The sequence below is a fragment of the Chaetura pelagica genome, unplaced genomic scaffold (assembly GCF_000747805.2).
Source record: "Chaetura pelagica isolate M959 unplaced genomic scaffold, ChaPel_1.0 scaffold472, whole genome shotgun sequence".
Taxonomy (NCBI): Eukaryota; Metazoa; Chordata; class Aves; order Apodiformes; family Apodidae; genus Chaetura; species Chaetura pelagica.
The window spans coordinates 2,943,909-2,967,189 of NW_009952566.1; the positions used below are offsets into that span (position 1 = coordinate 2,943,909).

General features: G+C 37.7%; 1 protein-coding gene across 1 annotated transcript; it reads right to left on the reverse strand.

The window, feature by feature from the left end:
• Window positions 1-16,816: 16,816 nt before the first annotated feature.
• Window positions 16,817-22,589, reverse strand: C1D (C1D nuclear receptor corepressor). Its single transcript, XM_009993452.1, has 4 exons — window positions 22,439-22,589; window positions 21,046-21,112; window positions 20,544-20,599; window positions 16,817-17,294 (listed from the first exon to the last, which is right to left on the reverse strand). The coding sequence occupies exons 1-4, from the start codon at window positions 22,583-22,585 to the stop codon at window positions 17,118-17,120; spliced, it is 447 nt and encodes a 148-aa protein (XP_009991754.1). The 5' UTR covers window positions 22,586-22,589; the 3' UTR covers window positions 16,817-17,117.
• Between the last annotated feature and the right edge of the window lie 692 nt (window positions 22,590-23,281).

Consider the following 23,281-nt stretch of genomic DNA (forward strand, 5'->3'; position numbering starts at 1 on the left):
GTGTGCATACCAGATCACAGTTTATACAGATCACTGTCAGTAAAACTCTGCAGATCCTCCCTCAGAATGAGGGTTGCCCCTCTGATATCTATTCATGTGTTTAGGTATCTGGGCTTCTCTTCTGCTCTGAGCCTTGCTCAGCCACAGAGGAATTCAATCAAGATTATGCATCATGAACTGCAAAGTCCTAGAGCTGCAAGATCTCTGTCTATTTTTGTTGTCTTCTGAAAGAATCACGCTGGCAGCACTTTTAAGTGTACTGAAAAGCTATCTGCAGCTTGAAAGCAAGAGGCATACAAGCAAAATTTTAATATTAACTACAACCCCTGAATCCCCCTGGGGACATATCTCTGTTAGAAGCATATAAATTGTGAAGATGCAAACTAAACAAACTCAACAAAATGTAAAGCACCCATGAAGAGAAATGAAGAAGTTCATGTGATAACATGGCAAAATCATGTAGCTATTCCATAAGGAAAGCAAACTCCAGAGGTAAAAGCACAATTTTGCTGTTGTAAACATGCCTACACCCAAAGCCCACACTGAGCTGCAAGTTCCATCTCAGTGCTAGGTACAGGAAAAACTATCTAAAAGAAGCCCATAATAATTAGCCTTATCTACTTTCTTGCTCTACTTAAAACAGGCTGTACTATTTTGAATGACTCAGAAGATTCTGAATCAAACACCACCACAATGATCTAAACCAGGTATTGATTGATTTATGTCAACATCCTTTTACCTTAAAACACACCATGGCAGGCTTCATCCATTAATTTTTCCTGTTTAGGAGTTTGTGTATGTCTGTATTACTACTGTATTTCAACTACATACCCTGCAGTAAATAATCTTAATGATCAAACGACAGGCTTCATAACTCTCTGAGCAGAGTTCATCTGATTTATTAAAGTGACACCAGACATTTACTCAAGGAGTAAACAGAACTGACATTATAGGATGATCTCTGAGGGGAATGCTCCAGGGTAAATACTGAGGAAAAGGAGTGTTTATGCATTCCATCCCTTTGTATTTCTTGCCTAATTCTTTACTTAATTCTTTTAAATTTTCATATTAGTATTACAGTATCTTTTGAGATCTTCATGTAGTAATCTCTGAAAGGGAACCCTTGTAATATGGTCAGTCCTCACAGGAAAAGAGGAACTGGTTGAATCTGGACAAGTATCTGGAAAAGCCCAATGACCCTTTGCCTGAAATATGGTCTCAGTTAAACTGTGACTACTTGCTTGACACTGGGGTCCCGCCTTGACAAGGGGTCATTGAGGATCTCCGAATAAATCTCTTCTCTAGTGTCTGCTTAAAAGCAGAATTGTTGTACTTCATCCCCATTCTCAGAAAACAACTGGATTTACCTTTTCTTGTTAGGATCATGGGTTTGTTTTTGCTAAGAACAACAAAGGGAAACAAAAGGGAAAAAAGGAACAACACAGATTAAAAAGTATGTATCTTCCAGTCTAACAACAAGCTTGCTGTTTTCTTTTATGGCATATAGACAAAACAGCATATGGATTGGAATAACCTGAGCCAGCAACCCTATCCCTCTTGTGAATGACAATAAGAAGCTGCGTGGCTCACTTTTGGTAGCAAACTAAGTTAAAACGTAATATAGCGATTCTGTTATTTGCATAAAAAAATAAATCTTTCTCTCCTTCAAATCTAGGGCAACACAATATCCTGTTTCAAGACACTGCTATAATGACCATCTATCCACATCTTCATCAGTAAAGAAATCAAACCTCCTCGAAGTAAAAGAAGGAGGAGCTACTCAGACAATCAGTTACTTGTAAGCAGGGTACAAGGTTTCACACTCAAAAATGCATGGAAAAAATGTCAAGAACCTTAAAATGACATTCATAGAAGCAAAATGTATTCCATCCTCACACTTACACCAACCGAAACCAATAAAAAAGGAAATGGATTACTGTAATGTTTTAAAATCACAACCAAGAGTCCAACACAGTAAGAGGTATCTGAAGAGTGGAAACAAAATATCAGAATCAGGATGGCCATAAAGGACTTCTTTAGAGTCTTCAGTCTTACAGTGAAAGTACTTCCCATGGTCTGGTGACTGTTGGTAACAAGATGCGCCCTCAGACAATTAAACAATAACCACAGGCAGTACAATAGGCCAGGTTAGGCATGCAGCACAGCACGAGGAGAAGTAATAATAGCACCTAGAAGGCAACTCTAGATGGTCTAGCAGCACGTAAACATTACCCTCTCTCACTTTTTTTGACAGATGTATTGACAGACCTCGAACAAAGCTGAAGCAAGGCCAAACAGCTCTCACTTCCTCAAAGAGAAAATTCTTCAAACTTGTACACAGGGAAGGGGAGAAGCCTATAACATACACTGATTACACAGACATTAAGAAATACAACGTGAATGAGACTTACTACAAGTAAAATCCTTGCCTATGCTAACAAGGACAATGCTAAAGCCTGGATTACCTTGCTTGACATCTATCACTAAAACCTAAGTTAAGAGAGTTTCCCTTAAAATCACAGTATCAGTAAGGTCACCACAGCAAAACTACCACCTCTGACATGAACCATCCTTTCCCCTCTGCTCACATGGGGGATCATCTAAACCCATTCCCAATCATGCTCCCCTTGGACTTCTATATGGCTTCTATTACATATGTAGGACTGGTGCATATAGGAAGATAGATGTCTTGTCCTCTAGGCCAGAGCATTCAGGCTTCTTAAGGCACTCTTTTTAAGTTGGAAGTGCTTTAGCTTTTCAGCTAAAATTTTGCTAAACACGCTGAAAAACAATTTTGCCATTCAAGATTGTTCCATCTGCAACATGGTCACACACATGAAGGTCCACATCTGCAACTGGCATAATTCAATACAATGCTGCTTCAGCCAGCAGTGATATAAGCAGAACTTAAAACTTAAAACTTAAAGGCCTTATTGCCATAAACACTGAAGACAAATGGAAAATTGTATTTAGCTACAACTAGCAAGTTAACCTGGCGCCATCAAGAAAAATGTCTGTTTCCTTGACTCATCCATCAACAAGGCATAATAAGCTTATAATCAAAATTATATCAGTTCAACTGTTGCTGCCAATATCTCCCTAATGGATTTAATTAAATTTTTTTAAAGTCTCCATGTGCCTATAGTAGGCAACAATAATAACAATGGCCTCATAGGGCCTGTGGAAAAAAACCCAACCTATTCCACAGTGGCAAACTGCTCTGCTTACCAGATGATACTGGGGCACCACAGGGATGGAGGAACTTATCCTCACAGAGCAGAATGAAGCTTGGTTGTCCCTTCAGGGAAATTGAGTTTAAAGAGTTAATTTTTTTTTTTTCCCAATTCTGTTTTCCCTGCTGCTGGCTGAAATCCAAGCCCAGGAGACTTGTTTGCTGTTTCAGAAGGGTTAGGGTAAGGCCTCTGCACCTGTATATGAGTCTCACAACGAGATGACATTCATGAGATGGCAAACTGCTATTCCCCTTTGGCTAGCTGTCGCATTCTAAAGTTTTGCTCTTTAATTTCCCCTTTCTTCCAGTCCCTCATGATGATGGGCCAAATCCAGTGCTTACTGACATTTTGGGCATTTTTGCAGAGCTTGAAAAGTCCAATGGACTTGTTTCACCAGAGGAAAATAGCACCCAATACAAAGTAGAAAGATAAATAAAGTTCTGCATTCAAGGCAGGGACTAACCTCCCAAATCCAACAGACAGAGATTTTTAAACTTATGGAAAAAGTCATTGGGAACTTTGCTTGGGTCTTGAGATCAAAGGAGCGTTACTGTGGCATTTTCAGCACCTACAGACCAGTTTCTTCCAGTTTTAGTCCTGGTCCCTCCATCACAAAACAAAACCCAAGATTAACAAAGATTGTAATCAATCGCAACCAGAGAAAACTCACTTCAGTTGGAGCAAAAGTGTGCTTTCTATTCAAACTAAAGCAGTACTTCAACAAAAAAAAAAAAAAAACAAAAGGCTTTTAAGCTGCTTATGGGCACCTTTTGACTTGAAATAAGAAAGACATTATTAAACCAACAGCTTAGACACAGGAATACAATTCTGGATCAATTTTCTTGGGGTCAAAAAGCCTAACTAGTTAAGGATGTTGACTGGATTTTTTTAATAGGCCTAAGCAAAGTCTAGTGGAGGACTTCATGTCCTAGAACCCATCTTAATTGTTGCAATGATAGCTTCTCTGTATTACTCATCAATGTTATAGGAGGCAGCACTGACACATGGTTTATGAAAAAAAGTGAAGGGGAGAAAAAAAAAAATCCCTTTTTCTCAATGGATATGCATAATAATTTGTTTTCCTTCTAAAGAAAAAATTTAAATGCTAAAGGCTTTGGCAGCTAGTATTCATTCTCTACTGGGTTTCTTCTGGGAGCTGAGTATTTTGCATTCACACTCTGAGATACAAAAAGGAAATTCATCTTGGGACTCAGCCAATGTAATGTTATACCAATGATGTGAGTCAGGAGCAAAAGCTTTGAAGGGACTCATACTGCTAAAATTCTGGAGAGAAAAAAAAGGAATAACCAACATGCAAGTAAATACTTGTGTCAATGGACTGTGACTGAAGATTAAGGACTTGACTTTGCATTCCTCCTAAATTTAGTGGGGAAACTGGGGCAGGAAGAGGTGAATCACCAGAAGTTTTGCTCAAGGAATGTGAAACAGAACACAAGGTCTACTGCCCCCACTGGGATTTCAGAACTACATGATTTCATTAGAGGCAGTCCTGATTTATTTCAGAGCAGAATCAAATCTCACGTCTAAGGAAGCCCTTAAAATAAGTCTTTACTAACACCTTATTATTTTAATAGTGTAAATTCACAGGAATCAGGCTATCCAAAAGTTAAAGTGATATGAGTGAAAGCAAGATTCAAGACTTAACATAAAAGTTTCTTAGACTGTGCTAACTTAAGCACAGCCATGAAAATAATCAGTGACCAGATGCTAGGCAGAGAATAAACACTGTGAAATTTAGACCTTGCTTTAAAAGCTTCCCAGATACAGTTATAAAAAAAAAAAAGTATTTGAGGCTGCCATCCTGTGCTGGCAAAACCCAGCATCATTCAATTAATAGAAGCATATTTTCTTTTGCTGGCCAAGCCTGCAGGCCTTGACCATCTTACCCTTCCCACTAGGAGGGATGCTAGTCTGAATGGGGCACTGCACAGATGTGCTCACCTCAAATAACACACCTAGCATGACACATCATGCTAGCTAGGACTGATAGGCAATAAGCAGAGAAGACAAGCCAACACCTGCTTAGCCCTTCTGGTAAATCTGCATTACTTCATTGCCAAAGAAGTGCAAAGACTTTAGAGTCCACAGAGCACACTGCACCACCTGGAGTCCTTGCCTCCAATCTCTAGTTGAGAAGTACTACCCTCTTCTACACAGTAGGTGTAATCTATGGGGATCCTGGAAGAATAAAAGACTCGATCTGTTTCTTGCTTACACCACAGCAAATTAAAGACAAACCCAGCAGCCCTCCATGAGCATGAAACAGGTGAAAACAGAAGATGAGAAACAGGTCTATAAACTCAGCCGAATTTAGAAGTCAACATGTTACTTTCCAAAGGCACAGAGATTACATTAGATAACATATATACATACACCATTTTAAAAATCTCTCAAAGAAGTCAGAGAGAAACTAAACAGAGCATATGGAAATGTAACTGATCATAAAAAAGACACAGAGCAGTCTGCTACGCTGGCTTGTTAAAAATAAATAAGGTAAGAAAAGCAGAATTTTTAACTGTGGGTACGTGATGGGTGGAGCAGCAGTTTCACTTATCTTAAAAATACAATATTTTTGTATATTTAAGGATTTTGAAAGCTTAGGTTTTTTGTTGTGGTAGTTTGTGCGTTTTTTTCTTTTTTCTTTTTTTGGGGGTGTAATGGAGGCATGTTTGCTCTGTGGTTTCTTTTGGGTTTTTTTTTGTTTATTTGGGGTTTTTTTGTCCCTGAGCCTTGGGAGATTTCGAAGGCGCTAAAATAAGCACTTCTCGCCGCTGCCTCGGGCCTGTTTGATGCTCCTTTGCTGCCACCACGTGGCAGAGAAGCAGCAAGGCTAGAACGCGCGGTAAGAGCGTGCCGGAGGCCTCGTCTGAGCTGCCTTTCCCGCTTTCCCCCCCGGTTTCTGCTTCATGCCAGGCTGCCTGTGGCCAGACGGAGGTGACAACCCCAGGGAAGCCACCCCGGGCAGCACGACTCCCACCCGTAGCAGACGGTGGGAAAACATAAAAAGAGGAGCAGAGAAACAACAAACACGCAGCACCATCACCCGGCACCTCCAGCAGAGCTCGTAAGGAAGGAGCTCTTCGAGCATTAGACGTCCTTCCTCGCTAACGCACCCTCACTTTGCCTCCCGGCAGAGTTAGCCCTCCGCTAAGCGACACGGGCGTACATGACAGATGGAAGAAGTGCAGGGAAGAGTAAATGGTACCTTTTTTTCCTGCAGAGGGACCCCAGGGCAGGTTAAACCCCACTGGACGGCAAAGGCAGCTCCTCACAGTCCTGCCCCCTCAGGCAGCGCCGCCATTTTAGCCCTGGGGGTGGGCGGCGAGGGGCCACAAAATGGCGCCCCGCGGCCGCCCCTACGTCGGGTAGCACAGAGGGGTAAGTTGGGGCCTTCGCTCTCTGAGTGCGCACAGAGAGAGGAGAAAAACCCCACCAACATGAGGATGAGCCTTTTATGCCTTTAGGATGCGCAGGAGGTATGTGTGTTCCTTTCTGAAGGGGCAGAGGTGACGCGGTAGCTGCAGCCCCTGGGTGGGGTTTTGTGAGGTACAGGAGAAGGGGCCTCCCTGAAGCTTCTGAGCCTGGACGGTCACTGGTGCTCAAAGTAAGTAACGGCCTCATCAGTGGATTAAATTAAAGTAGTAAAAAATAAAGGCAAATAAGTATTTTGGTGCACCATTTAAGCTAACTGCTGTGTTTGCTTAAACTGCACGTGCAGTTACATATTTGAACAAGCTAACCCACGGCAAAGCAGATACAATCACTTATTATATTCCAGGAAAGATAAAATCTAGCTATAGAATTACAACTTTGATGAGTCAACCTCTTCTTGCGGAGATGTATCGAGTGGTTAAAGGAACAAACATGTGTTTCATCGTGTTACGGATGGACGAATGGTTTGGGGGCAGGAGTGCTGCCCACTGGAAGGGTACAGAGGACTCTGGAGAGTGCTGTGAGATACTTCTGTGCTTATGCTGCAAAGGAATTCATCAACACTGACTACTGGTTTCAAGGGACATATATGCTGTTCACCTTCCTTTTTAATTTAAACTAATTTAACCTACTAGAAGATGTTATCCCTGTTTTAATAGATCTTGGTTTTGTAGCAATTGCTGTCATTTAGGAAGTATCACACAGATGTGCCTTAGGAGCACAAACTTGTGAGAAGTCCTTAAGAATTTCTAGCAGTATTTCTTTCATTCAATCTAATTTCAGAGGCAGAAGTTGAGCCACCTGGTTGAATTATGTTGAAGACAGACATAAGAAAAGCAGATAAACAACTGAAAAAGAAATTAAATTGCCTGTAAGCACAAAGGTAAAGACGAGGATTTATACACCACCTCTGTTGTGCTGTACAAACTGAAAAATGTTTGCCTCTCTTACGTTTATACAAGTAATCTAGCCTACTAAAAGTATGAGATCCATTAAATACAGAAAAAATGGCAAGTTTGTGGTTGTCTGGTTCATTTTTCAGATGTTTTTCAAAACCTAAGCATTAAGATGTGTTCTTAAGTTATGTCACAAATAAATATTCATATATCTTAATAACATGGGGGCTACAGATGTGTTAACACAGTGCCAGCAAAGTCCCTCCACTTAACACCAGCTGAGAAATCAGCTTTTGGTTTTGTTTTGGTTTGTTGTTTTTTTTCCTGATGTTTGTAGGACTTTGGCTCAGATACTTGAATATGGTAAATTGTTACTAATCTTGGCCAGCTGAGGTAATGGTCACTGAGGTCCCTCAGGCTGGCAGGCTATCCAAATACAGGCTTTGTATTAAAATGACTTTGAACTTCATAGTCTTTATGGACATAGCTCACAACTGTGCAGTAACTGAAGGCTTGGCTCAATTGTATCTTGGCTTTTTGCAAAGGGAATGGAAATGTCATGTTGTCAGGAAAGTCTCTGCAAGTCAGAAGTCACTGTAACTAGTGTCAGGATCTGGCCTCTTTGCCTTCTGAAAACTCATGCAAGCAAAGCCAAGGGCAAAATTATTTTTTCTGATAGTACAACTTCACTTACATGGCAGAAGACTAAATAAATAAATAATCCCAAGCATATTTTGCTCAATTTTTTAAAGTGGGCCGAGTCTCAATCTGACCAGTTTTGCCTGGTTTCAGAATGGAAAAAAAAAAAAAAAAGAAAAGAAAAAGGAAAAAAAAAAAGGCACAGGTATAGAATCATAGAACAACATGAAGTATGGAAGGAAGAACAAGGTAAAATGAATTAATAGAATCGTAGAATGCTGGGTTGGAAGAGACCTCAATGTTCATCTGGTCCAACCTTTCTAGGTACTACTATAGTTCATATAGCTCAGCACCCTGTCAAGTTGAGACTTAAGACTGTCCAATGTGAGGGAATCTACCACTTCCATTGGGAGACTATTCCAATGTTTGAATGTCCTCATGGTGAAAAATGTAGTTCTTGTGTCCAATCATAATCTCCCCAGGAGCAACTTGTGCCCATTACCCCTTGTATTCTCCCTGTGATTCCTTGTAAATAGGATGTCCCCATCTTCTTGGTAGCCACCCTTTAAGTACTGGAACACTATAATAAGGTCTCCCTGAAGCCTTCTCTTCTCAAGGCTGAACAAACCCAGTTTTCTCAGCCTTTTCTCATATGGCAGGTTTTCCAGTCCTCAGATCATCCATGTGGCCCTTATCTGGTGCAAGACCTTACACTTCCCCCTGTTGAACTTCATAGGGTTCCTGCTAGCCCACTCCTCCAGTTTGTTCAGGTCATCCTGGAGGGTGGCTCTCCCTTCTGGAGTGTCAGCCTCTCCACTCTTCTTGGTGTTGTCAGCAAACTTCATCAGAGTGCTCTTGATACCAGCATCGAGGTCACTTATTACATCCAGAAATGACATCTAGGTACATCTGGAAATATCAATCTATGCCCAGAAATTACTCATTTGCCTACCTTCTTTGGTGTAATTCTATATATATAAGGAATGAGATCAAATTCTTACTCTAATGATCTGAGTGTCTTCCAGAAAACAGGGTAATTCATTCTACACAGCCCAAGAACACCTACTAAAAATACATATATTAAATAGGCCAGACTTCATGTATTTTCATGATGGTTTGAGACAAAAATTTAATTTTCAGATTTCTAATACATTCAGCATAGTTAAACAGTGAAAATGGGTACAATCTCACTGGAGTTACCTCTTAGGAAGGCAACGTGTGAATTAATTCCATTCTAGTTAAAGTGGTCTAAAGCTGAACGCCAGTGTGATCATAATATAAACTAAATCAGGTATGTATAAGAGCATCCTTTGTCTACATCAACGTTTTAAAAATCCGAAATCCAAATAAAACTAAATCAAAACAATGCTGTTAAAAGCCGCAAAGTTGTACTAGATCTGAAGTTCTGCATATATAGCATGTTACAGAGCCCTGTCATCATCTGAGATAAACTGCAGAGCCGATATTCCTCCCAAAGCTATTTGTGGCTTGAAAACAGTGCTGCAAGCTCAGTAATGCTGATGACCATGCATGGGAAGACTGGAACACAAGCAAATTAACAGTCAGTATCTACCATGCAGTTCTCTGAGGATTCTCTAGAGTTCCAATCTGGATAGATTTTCACTGGGAGAACTTTTCCTTTTAGCATCCTGCTAATGCATTTAAAATGTTTACCTCAATGAAGGAGACTTACAACTTTTAGAAAAAAATGGTCAGAAGTTTAAGCTAATACTGCCAATGTGGCCTATACTATTCGAACAACCCTTAACAGTAAGTGTTCAACCTTTCCAGGAAATAAAAATATAAACCTTTTTTTTTTTTTTTTTTTTTTTTCCAGCCATGGCAGAGACCAAACATTAAAAAATCCAATGAGAGTAGTTAAAAGCTGGCAGAATTATAAATACCTGGAAATAGAACATTGCCCTAAGTAGCTGAGACACTGTGTGGAAGTTATCAGTTATAAGCCTGATATATAATAAAAGGTAAACAAGGCTTAACAAGCACTGTCAAAGCATGCAGGAAGTGGAATTTAATTCACAGACAGGTAAATTTCACTGGAAGTCAGTGACTTAGAATCAGCTAGATTTTTAGTGCTGCTTTTGTTCCATAAAGACATTCATACTTAACATAAAGCCAAATTCTCCGTTCTGTTGTGCTGCGTTTTTGGTACTGTGGCCCAAACAAAATCAAGAGTGACTTAAAGCTATGGAGAACTAAGCTTGCAATATTACACTCAGTCTTCAATAATATTGTTTCACTAATACTTTGTATTCTGTTACACACAGAGATAAGAACTTGCTGCCATTCAGGAAATATGTAACATGCAGGTGGATGTGTAATGTGTACATACACAGACAGCACCTCATGAGATTAACTGCCTTGAGGAAAAACTCTCTATGAACCTTTGCAGGATAAAACATGTTTCGTCTTGTGTGTGAGTTGGGGAGGTTTGCAAGCCTAGGGTAACAAATCAAAAAGATTGTTTATGCTGTCCAACTTCACAGTGTTTGTTACTAGGCATGTCTCCTTCTCACCTTTTAATAATGGGGACAGTAACTGTGCCTTTAAACAATGACTAATTTGTTCCTATGAGGCCAAAAACCACTCAAGTGACAAAGAAAAAATAAACACTCTAGGAAACAAAGACTACAATGTATTCATGGAAATGAACAGTCATACAGAATGAGGGAATATCAAGACTAATGCTTTTACAGACAACTTTTTCACTTGCATAACTCAGCAGCTGCTCGTTTGCTTGAACAGACTGCTGGAAAACAGCTAAGAATTTGCCCCTGGAATCATTACTTTAATAGAGTTTATTTGCAAGCACATCTGAGTTCCTTTTCTTTTCTGGCTATCCTGCATCATTTCTATGCAAGATCTGTCACTGTGAATTTGAAGCGATCCTTAGCTTGGAAATTATTTTCTTCATGTAGTCTTTGGATATCCTATCTAGATGCTTTTGATACCAAGATTGTCTTGATGTAAAGCTGGAACAACATAGTGTTGAATTAGACCCATTTTCTATCACTTAATATAGCCTTTAAATTCATCCAGGGAATGTGTCCACACTAGACGGAGAAGAAGCCTCTTGACTATACTGAATTATCATACTGAATTGCTTCAATCCATTTACTGGGGCTGCCAAATTGAAATGATGCATGTCAAGGCAACCTTACGCTGAAAAGTAAAAGATAGCTTCTTAAATGTTCCATTTATAAAGCTTTTTATTCACAGTCAAATGTAGTATCCCCTCTGAAATATATCACTTTACAAAATTGATACCTTGCCATTATAAAATTTCCACACCATATTCACTCAGCTTAGTAGTAAAAACAAGCTTTTGCTCTTTTCCCTTTAGTACAGCTGATGAAAACTGAGCAATTCAAGGTCTGCTTCTTAGATCACCAGCACTAAGTATTCCATAGATTGGTAATCTCCTATAGGGAAGGTTAAAAGTCAGCAAAAAAGCAAACTGTTAGTTCTATCAGTGTGTATCATATTGGAAAACGGAAATTGAAGAAGGAAAACAAACCAACAAACTTCTACTAATGCTAAGGATGTTAAGCATAATCTACAAAAACAAAAGTATGCATGTGGAATTTCTGGAACTCTCTTCAAGGAATATAACTCAAAGCAAATTAGCAAAGAGAAAAATTACACTTTTACACTGCAGAACTCTAATGCATTTTTCCTATTACAGGTTACATATGATTTTAAAAGAACAACCTGCATCCATCATTTACTTTCTGTATTATTTTCCCTAAATTGCTGTAGCCTAAAGCTTTTTTTTTAATCAGTGGCAAGCAATTTCCTAAGAAACATACAGTCTTTTTAACTAATGCCCTATTTTGGCATCTTTGTATCTTGGTTTGACAAAGGAATAATCTGCCCACATTTGGGATGCAACCAATTTCAATTATTTTGGCCCCACTTAAGATGGAAAGTTTCTTTGGCTTCAAGTTTGACAGACTAAGTCTTTTGGAGAAACAGAACATCTCTGCACAGCCTCATGATCACTTCTCCAATTATATTCTGATTTACATGTTACTGTATAGCTGAAGTGAATTTTTTTAAACTTCTGATTTGCATAATGTTTCCTTGCACTTTAACTCTCTAGAGCAGCTACACATTACTAGGCAGCCACGTCTTACGAAAGAAATGACATTCCATCTTTCTATTCAAATTGTTTTGTTTGGTTTTTTTTTAAGAGTAACTTTGCACATATCCCTGCCTGTAGCAATGTTAAAGAGGATTTTTTTTTTCTAGGTGTAAGGGGGTTTTGCAGTTGCTTTCAGTTGAGAATCTGCATGAATGCAGTCAAAAGTTCAGTGAGATCTTGCCTGAAGGAATCCTATACCACAGAATGACACACCAATATACCTCCACCTGTGGTTCCAGTTAAGAGATTGGAGTTTGCTCTTCACAACTCCCAAAAGCCTTCCTGTGGTCAACAGCTGATAGAGCCCTTAATCCCAGTATCCAAGGTTTCTTCTTCTGGGGCTACGGAACCAGGTCTTGATCAATCCCTGAGCAAAGTATGTCATTTACTATAGAAACCATGATCTCCCTTTACAGTTTTAGTAGTTCCAGACCCACAGTTTAAAAGTGACTTTTGGTCTGCCCTCTTAGATCCAAGAAAATGCTTAATTCTGAGAGAATGAAGTTTAACTTTTATTGTTACAGATAACTTACGTTTTAAGGAGATTTTCAATGAAACTGCAACATTCATACTTTTTGACATGGCTTCATGCTAGTGTTGGTTTTCAAGGCCAGGAAGAAATAGGATGACAGTTAAAAATCCACTCTTGCAGATGCAGTCCTCCAATAATAAAAATTCTGAAGGAGCAGAAATGAGCACCAAGGATGTTTAGACTTCCTAACTCAAGGCTAGCATTTATAAGGGTGGGAATTTAAGTCTGAGTAAGATTCCTCCTTTGCATCTGCAGTAAACTGTCAGTGAGAAAGGTTTTCTAGGAGCTGACCTGGAGAAACTTTACACAGCTGGGAGGAGACCTACTTTCTCAGGTTAAAGATACCCATTTTGTTATGGTAAAAATCCATTTACATGGCTGGAGCAGTAAATGACATGGAGTTTTCTCCCTGCAATACTTTTTAAAAAAGCACAGGCATGTGGAGAGGAAGTTTTTCATTAGACATTTAAAGATGTATCTAAGAAAAAGATAATTTGCTGAGTGAAAAAATGCTCAGTACTGGGCCAGACATCTACTACAAAGTCCTGAGCCATTGATTTGGTAACTAAGTAATTTAATTTTCCTGTCCATCTGTGGCAGTTCAATGAAGTTGTGCTAATTCAAGGACCAAAGTCCTTAAGGACCAAGTAAAAAGACTCCCATTGGCTTTAAAGTCAATGAATCAAGTTGACTTGATATCCAGTGACCTCCAAATTCTGCCAAGCAGAGCTTCCCAGACACCCCCAAGGGCTGTTTGCTATTTTAATGTAGCTATTTAGCACTAACAATAGTGGAGGTTAAAATCTTGAGTTGCATTTTCATTTATCTTCTGAAGTTTTGTGGGGTTTTTTGTAAGCTTGGAAAATCCCATGTGCAAGCTCCTATCAGTTATACCGACCTCATCACTTTCTTAGTACAAAGACTACAAAGCAAGAAAAGGTAACACATTAAATGCATGTATCAAAACAAAATCTTTAACAACATAAACACTATTTTCACTTTTAATTTAAAAGCCTGAATACAAACCACTCTAATTTTATCATCAATTAGCCTCCAGTCAGTCCGACTACATATATATTTCTACCATGACTTGGAGTTTTACATAATTTTGTCATTGCATTAGTTAAAAACATTCTGAGAAACAGCAACTTTGTTAGTGATTCTCGTAGCTGTTATGTCTAACTAATATTAACGCATAATCTTTTAATAGCAAAATCAAGACAAGATAGGAAGGCATCAAACACACCTTTATGTTACCTTGAAATATCCTGAGTTAATTAATACTTTATTAACTGGTACTAAAAACTGTTGTTATTGTAACAGCAACTCTTTGTATTACATTGGCATTAACTAATGCAGAATTGCTATTTCTTCACTATATTCAACACTCAACAGCAATGAGACTAAAAGTCTCCCACAGTTTGCCTTTCCTTTGAGGCCCTGCAGAAGCATTCTACAAACCATGGCTCATACAGATTTATTCACACAGCCACTGCAATAGATGCTCTTCTTGCCAGCCTCCAGAAAAGTTGCTATTTTTTATTCTAATACTCATGTAGCTTTTCCTGGGAGGAACTTTCACAAACAATGTTCTGTCAAGTCATTTTATATTTGAGACAAGTGAAGTTCAATAGCTATCCTGAAGCCTAGATGTTCCAAGAACACTTCAGTGATAAAAACCAAAACACTTAGCATTCATGATCTTGTATTTCAAGCCTCTTTCTAATAGAGGTGTTAGTGAATAAAAAGCACATGGTTAATGCTTCTTAGTTTGTGGGGCATTGGTCTGGGTTGTTTTCTTTGTGTTAGAAAAGCTACAAATCCAGGCTGTTAACAGCCACAGTGAGTAACAGAAGCCTTACAAAAAAAAGTTTATAAAGTTGCACTTGTTACATCTATTTATACTGCCCTATCACTAATGCCAAATATCCGTATATAATTAATTCTACCAGATGGACTTCTGCCTCAGAAAGTCTTAGCTAATAGCCTTGGATTATTCTTGTTTAAACATTTACCGATGAAACCTGTGTACTTCAGTGGACAATGAATTATGATCCTTTTCAGAAATTACCTTTTAGAACAAAAGCTATAATTGAAGCTTAAGAGGAAAATAATGAAATGGAAATGTCCTTCAATTCCCTTTTAATTAACAGCACTGTACGTAAATACAAGCTGAGCTATTCATTTCCTAAAGACAATGCCTCTCGAAGTATAAGACATTATCTCCCAGGAAATCTCTACATAAAAGTGCTTCTGGCTTGTGCCACTTCAGACCATTTTTTTCCTATTGTCTTCCCAATTAGTTCATAGGACACCTGGCCTTTTTTCTTTTTCTTTTTTTTTTTTTTTTTAATTGATGCTTTTAAGATTAACATTTTGAATCTCGTGCTTAGCACATGCAAACATCCACACAAAGTCCAGAATTATTTTTATAATAGTCTACAGCTATCATTTGCAGTAGCAGGTTGAAACAGGTACAAGACAGGACACACAAACTTCCAAATATACTCTGTAGAAACCAAATGAGCACGCCAAGACAAAAACTGCTTTACGCAAGTATTGCTGTCTTTGGTTAAGAACACACTTTGGGTCTTTTCATTTTTACCTTAATCACACACACAAAAAAATACTTGGGAGTCCAACAGATCTTTTGTTTGGCATAAGCATGACATTAAACCTGCAGAAATATAACATTCTCATTTTAGATTTCAGCTAGCAAATGTTCATGGGCCTTTGACATGCATATACATATGGTCTCTTGTTAGTTGGACTGAAAAAATTGCTGTTTCTTCAAAGAGCTCATCATTAACAAAAATGTGTAAATTCATACCAGTCTTTGTAAAAGTTTATAGAGATATGCAACAAGTATTTGAGTTTAATAAACTTGCCAATGTATTTAACTTTTGCTTTCAAATATATATTTTTAGATAGTCAATAACAAGAGAACCTTCATTTCAGCACCTAATTCAGTTTAGCCTGTATTATTCATTCCATGATGCAGTACAAATCTGTAAGGACAGTAACAATCTGCTGTATGTCATTCAGCTTCCAGTACTAAGGTATACATTGATTCATTTGTTCTTACAATTTAGTCTTTCACAGTAACACTATTTCCCAATCAGTTTTGTAGACTGCTACCAAAACTGCATTTTGGTGAACTACATTGTTCATAAGCAGTTAAGTAACTTCAAATTGTTAACCAACAATAGTGTTTTGCTTTGCAGTGTATTGAAAAATGAACTAATGAGGTTTTTCTGAAGAAACTAATACACCACCTCTCTTAAACAACTAAGCTTCACATTTTTAGAAAAACAAATAGAATATTTGCAAAACAGTATAGTTTTTACAGCACCAGAGAATGCTTTCCCTGATGATGATCTGAGAAATCACAACAGATGACCACACTCCTACCACCTCAGAGCACATCTCTCTCTCTGTGTCAGCAGTAAGGGATGTATACTGAAGCCAAAATTCCAATCAAGTTCCTGCATGTGCTGTTTCCTCATAGCTGTCCCCAGCCTGCTCCTTTTTTCAGACCCTACAAATTGCCCTTTGGCAATATCTATTCTTTCCAATTGACTAGACACAGTGACTTAAGAGTGGAATCCAGGCTGTTTGCTTCTGGCCCTTGAAACTTGGTTGTCTCAGAAGCAAGAGAAGTAAGAGAATATAGCTGTCAAGTTCTGAAGATAAAAAGGGAACAATTTAGCACAAGTGAAAAAACCTTACAAAACTCTACAAATATAGCATTTCACACAATTATATAATAAGAAAGTAAACATAGCTCTTGCATAAAGACCACAGACTGGGTAGCATTGTTTGAGACTTTTTAATATTCAGGAGATTAAGTACATTAAAAAAAGTGTCAATCATTCAGCAGTTAAAAAAAAAAAAAAAGAGGAATTCTTAGGCATTATGAGCAAAACATTACTAATATCTATTACCAGCAAGTGTATATTAGTTAATTCTTATTTGACTAATGAAATATTACTTCGCTCACATCAAATGGCACTTTCAGATACACATATAATGTGATTACCTCAGTGACAAGTGTTCTGGACAAAATACAGTCCTATAAATTCTTAAGTATAACTAAATCAAAATGTTGCTTTATAGCACCTCTGCAAGATGCATACATTATGCAAAACAAATTTTGAAATAAGTTATAGGTGTCTCTAATTCATCTAAGGGGAAACAGAAATTTAGTCCATCTTTCTCTTTTTTCCTTTTGCAGAAGTTTTGGAGGCATGTTCATTTTCAGCATTTGGTTCCCAGAGTGCATTTCTTACAAATCTAGAAGCAGCTCCTTTATCAAGTTTGGATGCCTTTTTCTTGTCTGCTATCTCTTTGACCTTGTTCATGTATGTTCTTATTCTCTCCTAGGAAAAAGAAAAAAAAAGTGTTTTTCACAACACACTCCCAAGATTGCTGCTAAAATAAAATCAGAGTACAAGTGCTCTACACTATGCATTTCTGTAATACCTAGAAAAATAGCATCATTTAAATATATATAAGGCTCTTTGCAGACTTGAGGCTTCCCCTTCAGCAGATTTTCCATTACAGGTACCTACCATACTAATATTTGCATGATATCCACCAAAGGAACATTAAGTCCTACAGAGGTGAAGACTGCATCTAATTTACAGTGAGACAAGAACTGTACTTGCAGGCAACATTAGAAAACAAAACACTGAACTTAATTTGGAGTTTAGCCTACATTAAAAGATGGCACCACAATATAAAAGACATCAAGCTATTGGAGAGTGTCCAAAGGAGAGCCACAAGGATGGTGAAGGGTCTAGAAGGGATGACTTAGGAGGAGCAGCTAAGGTCACTTGGATCAGGTTGGAGAAGAGGAGGCTGAATGGTGACCTCATTGTAGTCTATGGCTTCCTCATGAGGGGAAGAGATGGGGCAGTTACTGATCTCTTCTCTCCTGTGACCAAGGACAGGACTTGGAGAAATGGCAGGAAGCCATCAGGGAAATCAGGGAAGGTTGAGGCTGGGTATCAGGAAAAGATTTTTTCACCCAGAGGGTGGCTGAGCACTGCAACAAGCTCCCCAGGAAAGTGGTCACAGCACCCAGCCTGCTCAAGTCCAAGACGTGTTTGGATGATGCCCTACACAGGGACAGGAGTTGGACTCAATGGTCCTGATGGGTCCCTTCCAACTCAGCATATTCTATGATTCTATGGCAAAATAATATTTAGATATGACATATTAATAGATTAATTATACTGATTACTGTCTAAAAAAAAAAAAGAGAAAGAAAAAAGAGAAAGAAAAAAGAAAAAAAGGTAGCATGTCCAGGCAGACCCAAAAAAGTCAAAAAGCATCTTACACAAAATCAAAGTTGGTACAAGCATTACGCATGCAACCACATGAAGTCTTGTGGTTAAGATCCTGAAATGCTCAAGCAAACTTATCAATGAACCTGTTTACTGCAGCCTGATGAATTTCCAGCTGTACCAGAAGCTTCTTTTATGATCATAAATAAAAAACCTGTTCCCACTGCCACTTCATGAAGCAGTGGCATCTGCCATCTTAACCCTACCATAGTAATGGTTTTTTTTGAACAAAGCATAGCTTGGATTCAGCCCCACCTAAGTATACCCTCACACCTTAACAATTCATCACCCTCTTAAGTGCCTGCTTCTCTTCACTTACTAGAGAGGACACTTACAGTAATTCTGCAAAATACGTAAAAGTTTGGTTGATAGATTTCATGTCTACATATTTAGCCTAATACGGCCTTCAACTCTAGGGCCTTTACATGATAATGTAATATGAACTGCAAACAACAGTAACATATTTACACATATATATACACACTGCTCTGATGCCCAAATGACAAATGAGGATTAATGGAACATTCATGGTTACTGCTAACTAAATACACGTTAATATTATGTAACCCACACATTTCTCACACAAGCCATTGACAGCTTTTTGAATCTGCAACAAAAGTTTTGAGACTGACACTACACAACTGATTTTCAGCTCTTCAGTGATCGTTCTAAGCACCTGATTTGTCAAAAAGTTGGCCACTCTTTCTGTATCAAAAACATAGTTTTAATGAGGAGAGGTTTACAGAGTCTGAAATCATGATAGACCAGTATTTCTTTGGTGACTGAGATGGCTAATGAGAACAGATGGCAAACCTACATGTATCAACATGGGAAAAAAGAGCTGGCAAATGTCAGCATGACAAAATAAATGAGCTCTGATAGCTTAAATGTGAATTTTATTAATGCAGTTGGAATCTCTGTATATTCCCTGTAGGTACACAAGGAGAACATTTCTAAAAAACAAAACAATATTACAGTCTTTTTTTATTCCCTTTCCACATGAATGAGAACATCACAATGGTCTTGGAGGGAAGGAACGTGCATTCACTCACCTTGACACTTGAAAAAGGAAAAGAGAACTGGATAAGAATCTAGCCTGTGACAATTCACTCATTATTCAGAGTTAAAATGACTGGCAATTGTGAAATAAAATACCAGCATAAAACATTCACAGCAGAAGAGATAACATTTATTTTTTAGTATTGCTAAATTAACACAATATTCAGGCACTATATATAATATAGGAAGAACAAGAAACTGACTGAAAACTCATGAAATATTAACTGATCCATTTTTTATATGATACAGTCTAGACTACTGAAAACCTCACAAAATTAAAAATAGAAGTATTCTTGTTATTCAGGCTAGCTTTCCACATTTTTCAGTCCTACCTCCCACTCCATTGGTTATGTAAGGATTACATTTAAGCTAAGTATTTTACAATTGCACAGATCTAGCATTTTCATTTATATAGAAATTAAACCGGGTAGCTATAAGTTTTGATTTCTGTTTTCTTCTTCAGGCTAAATTATTTGATTTTTTCAGTCAGCAGAATTTTCAAGATAGCTGCCCTTCTATACTGTAGTCATGTATCTAAATGGAATATAAAGACAAACCTAGAAGATTTATTATAGGTTGTAAATATGTCACTAATGCAGAATTACTGGACAATACACATACAACTGGTGCCAAAAAAGCTTTTAGCTTTGTTGCTGAACTGGATTCTTTACTGCTGAGAAAATGAATTAATGGAGGACTTGGAAGGGGGAGGGGGGGCTCTTTCCCGTCTTCACTAGTAAATCAAGCACTCTATACTTTCAGAGTCATACAAAAGTAAGAAAAGGCAGCCTCAAAGATTAACATGATTCCAAGTATTTATAAGAAAAAAAAATACTATACTGGAAGTTATAAATTATCATCAGACATGAAACATTTTTCCATTTAACAATGGAAATACAAGTGAAAAGCTGCGCTGTTCGGAATCAAATTCTCAAATAAAGGTGGAGAAAAGATGACACCATTTATCTTCTTGTTCTTTTGTAATTTCAGCAGACTCTAACTTTGCCTTAAACAATACTGTTTTGAACTAAAAATATTACTTTCTCAATTTAGAGAGCCCAGCAGGGGATAAGAACGGTTATATAACACCACACAGCATATGTGTGCTATTATGGCAACACAACAATTTTAAATGTAGATACAAACATTTTTTTTTTTAGTTCTACATGAGTTAACTGTCCTGGGTAAGTAATATATTGCATTGCAGTGTAAGAATCTTACCAGTTCTTGTTTCACTGGATGTTCCTTTGGATTGATTCCCTGAGTAGCCAAGTACACTGAAAGAAAAAACATGTCTTTTTGAAATGGAAAGATGTGATGACTGAGGACTGAAATCAATCAGTCACAGAGGAAAACTAAAACCATTCATAAGAATTGGAGTTTATTGTATTTTTAGGTATCTAACAAACTATTATAATACAATATTGCAGTTTAAAAAAAAAATCTAACATGGTTAAGCTTTCTGTTCTTAGGATAGAAAATGCTGCCAAGAAAAAGACAGAAAGAAACATCCTCATGGATGTACAAAATCAGCTTTTGTGATTATCAGTTTTTTATTTGCAGTTTCAACATGGTTTACCCTGTAATAGCAAAAATTTGGGTCCTAGAGGTAATTAAAAGTTTCTAATTATTTGGCTAGGTGATATGATTATTTAATGTTTGCAGCTGTCAAGAAGGTGTTCAAATGGTAATAATAAATACATTTTTTTTACCAAATACTTACCCCAGAACATTGAATTTAACGTGTACACTGAAACCAAATCCAGCTTTGCTTGCTCAAGAGGCTCTAACTAGAATGAAAAAAACACACCACAATTGCATAACTCTAAGCCAGATGTGCATAGATTTTAGTAATAGGCGTATTTTATAATTATGAATGTATTTGTACAAAAAGGTGCATGAAGGAGCACGTTTTTGCAATACAAGTTCACTGACACCATGTCTATGCCTATTTCTGTGCCAATACAAAACCATTCTCTCTGCAAATATTAATTTAATTTTCCCAGTGTGATGCTTAATGCCACAGTCACATATAGCCAAAAGCACAAAAACCTGTTGATATACAGCTCTTGGATTGCTATTCCCATAGTCAAAATTAAGTCCTGATTTTTACATAGAAGCTTAATTCAAAATAGCTGTTGCTATCAATGGATGGTAAAAAAGAAGTCTTAAGATTGCAGAAGCTCAAATGTGAATATAGCATGCTGCAGACAATCAACGAACATTAACACTGCACACAGTAAACTGTGTTCATTGCATGCTGGAATACTTAGGGCTGTAAGACAAAGGAAGAATAAAGGTAACAAGGGGTTTTTTTCCTCAACTGTCAAAGTCAATTTATTGTTTTAGTCCTATAGGATTTCCAGAAACTCTGATAACATAATTGTACAGCTCACTAGTTCTAACATGGATACTGTCAAAAGATCAGTGTTGTCAAGACTGTTTTCTTCATCATTTAATTGCATTAGAAATTCTCACAAGATAAAGAAGTATCCTCCTGTGCTAGCATTTTCTTGCCCAAAGAAAAGAACATGTTTGGCTTTACATGTTGAAAGTTAGAGAGGTTTGTATGGAGTCTTCAGGCAGTACCTTGCTCTGTCTTTATGCCCTGAAAAAAACCCACATTTTACAGACTTGTGCTAGAGGAGACAGTTTGGTTTTTCAAGCACCCACCCGGTTCTGCAAGTCTAGACTTCCAGAATCATACTATTTCTCATTACTGTCACTTCACCTTTATGTCCTTCTGGGTATACTAAGTTCCATTAAGTTTGCTGTGAAAAGGTCTCAGACAAAAATGTGAATGACCTCACTGTTTCATGAAAGAGCACTCAGCATGCACTATAAGGAAGGTCAGGAATAAGCTAGAATGTCCTCTACCTAAATGATTCACTGGTAGGTTCATCTCCTTTCAGCTTGGAAGAACATATATTTAATTCTTTTGTTTGTAAGACCATCTGGATATCTTAGAAATGTAAACATTTCAATTATTAGGTATCAAGGGTAGGAAGTGTCACACTTGTTATTTCTCTGGTCAGTGGCTTGCCTAACAGACCCTTTTATTTCAGTTTGGGTTCTCAGGTATTCCTGCATTAATAACAAAAAGGAAGACTATTTACCTTTTGGAGAAGCTCACTCCTGGAAACTGACATCATTGTCTTCAGCATCTCATCTACAGAACCAAGAGATTTTTCAAATGCTGCAAGATAATCATGGATTTCAGTGGGGTATTCTTCCATATTAGTATCATCTTCTGACATTTTCATCTGGGAAGAGAAAACAAAACTAATAAACCTTTTCATTAAGTCTCTACAGAGACTTACTGTACTTACAGACACTTATTTTAAAATACAAGCCATTAGCATTCATTCATTAAATATTGTAAGAAAGGCCTATTTCTGAAGAGTTCTGGCAGCTGATGTTAATAGTGACACAGTTAAAGGTCCTATAATTTCAGGGGTATCTCCTAGCTGCTGCGCAAAATAGCATGAAGGAGCATTACAAATTACATGACTGTAGTACCTATTCTTGTAACAGTGCCAAAACAGTATTTAGCTTTTATGGTCTGTGACAGAAATAAATTATTTGCTTGTTTTATCAGAGCACCAAGCAACAGATAGGGCACTAAAAAAAAACCCAACCTCCCAAAAAAACAACTTCAGCCTGTCTTAGGGACAGACATTACTTCAGCATTAAAGCGGTTATACAGCACCAGTTTTGTCAGGGTCAGTTACATCTTCTAATGCTAAATTTAGGAGTTGGTCCAAGAAATTCTAGTTGTGAACCCTATATCCAGTTTTATGAATTCTCTATGGTGTATTATAATCTGTGATGTAATTCTAACAAAGATGAATTGATTTGGGGATTTCAGAATACTCTGGAAATCTTGTAGATGCATCTATGCACAGGAACTGTGAGATAAGAAAAGATGTGAAAAAATCCCAAAGCAATCCTTTTTTGAT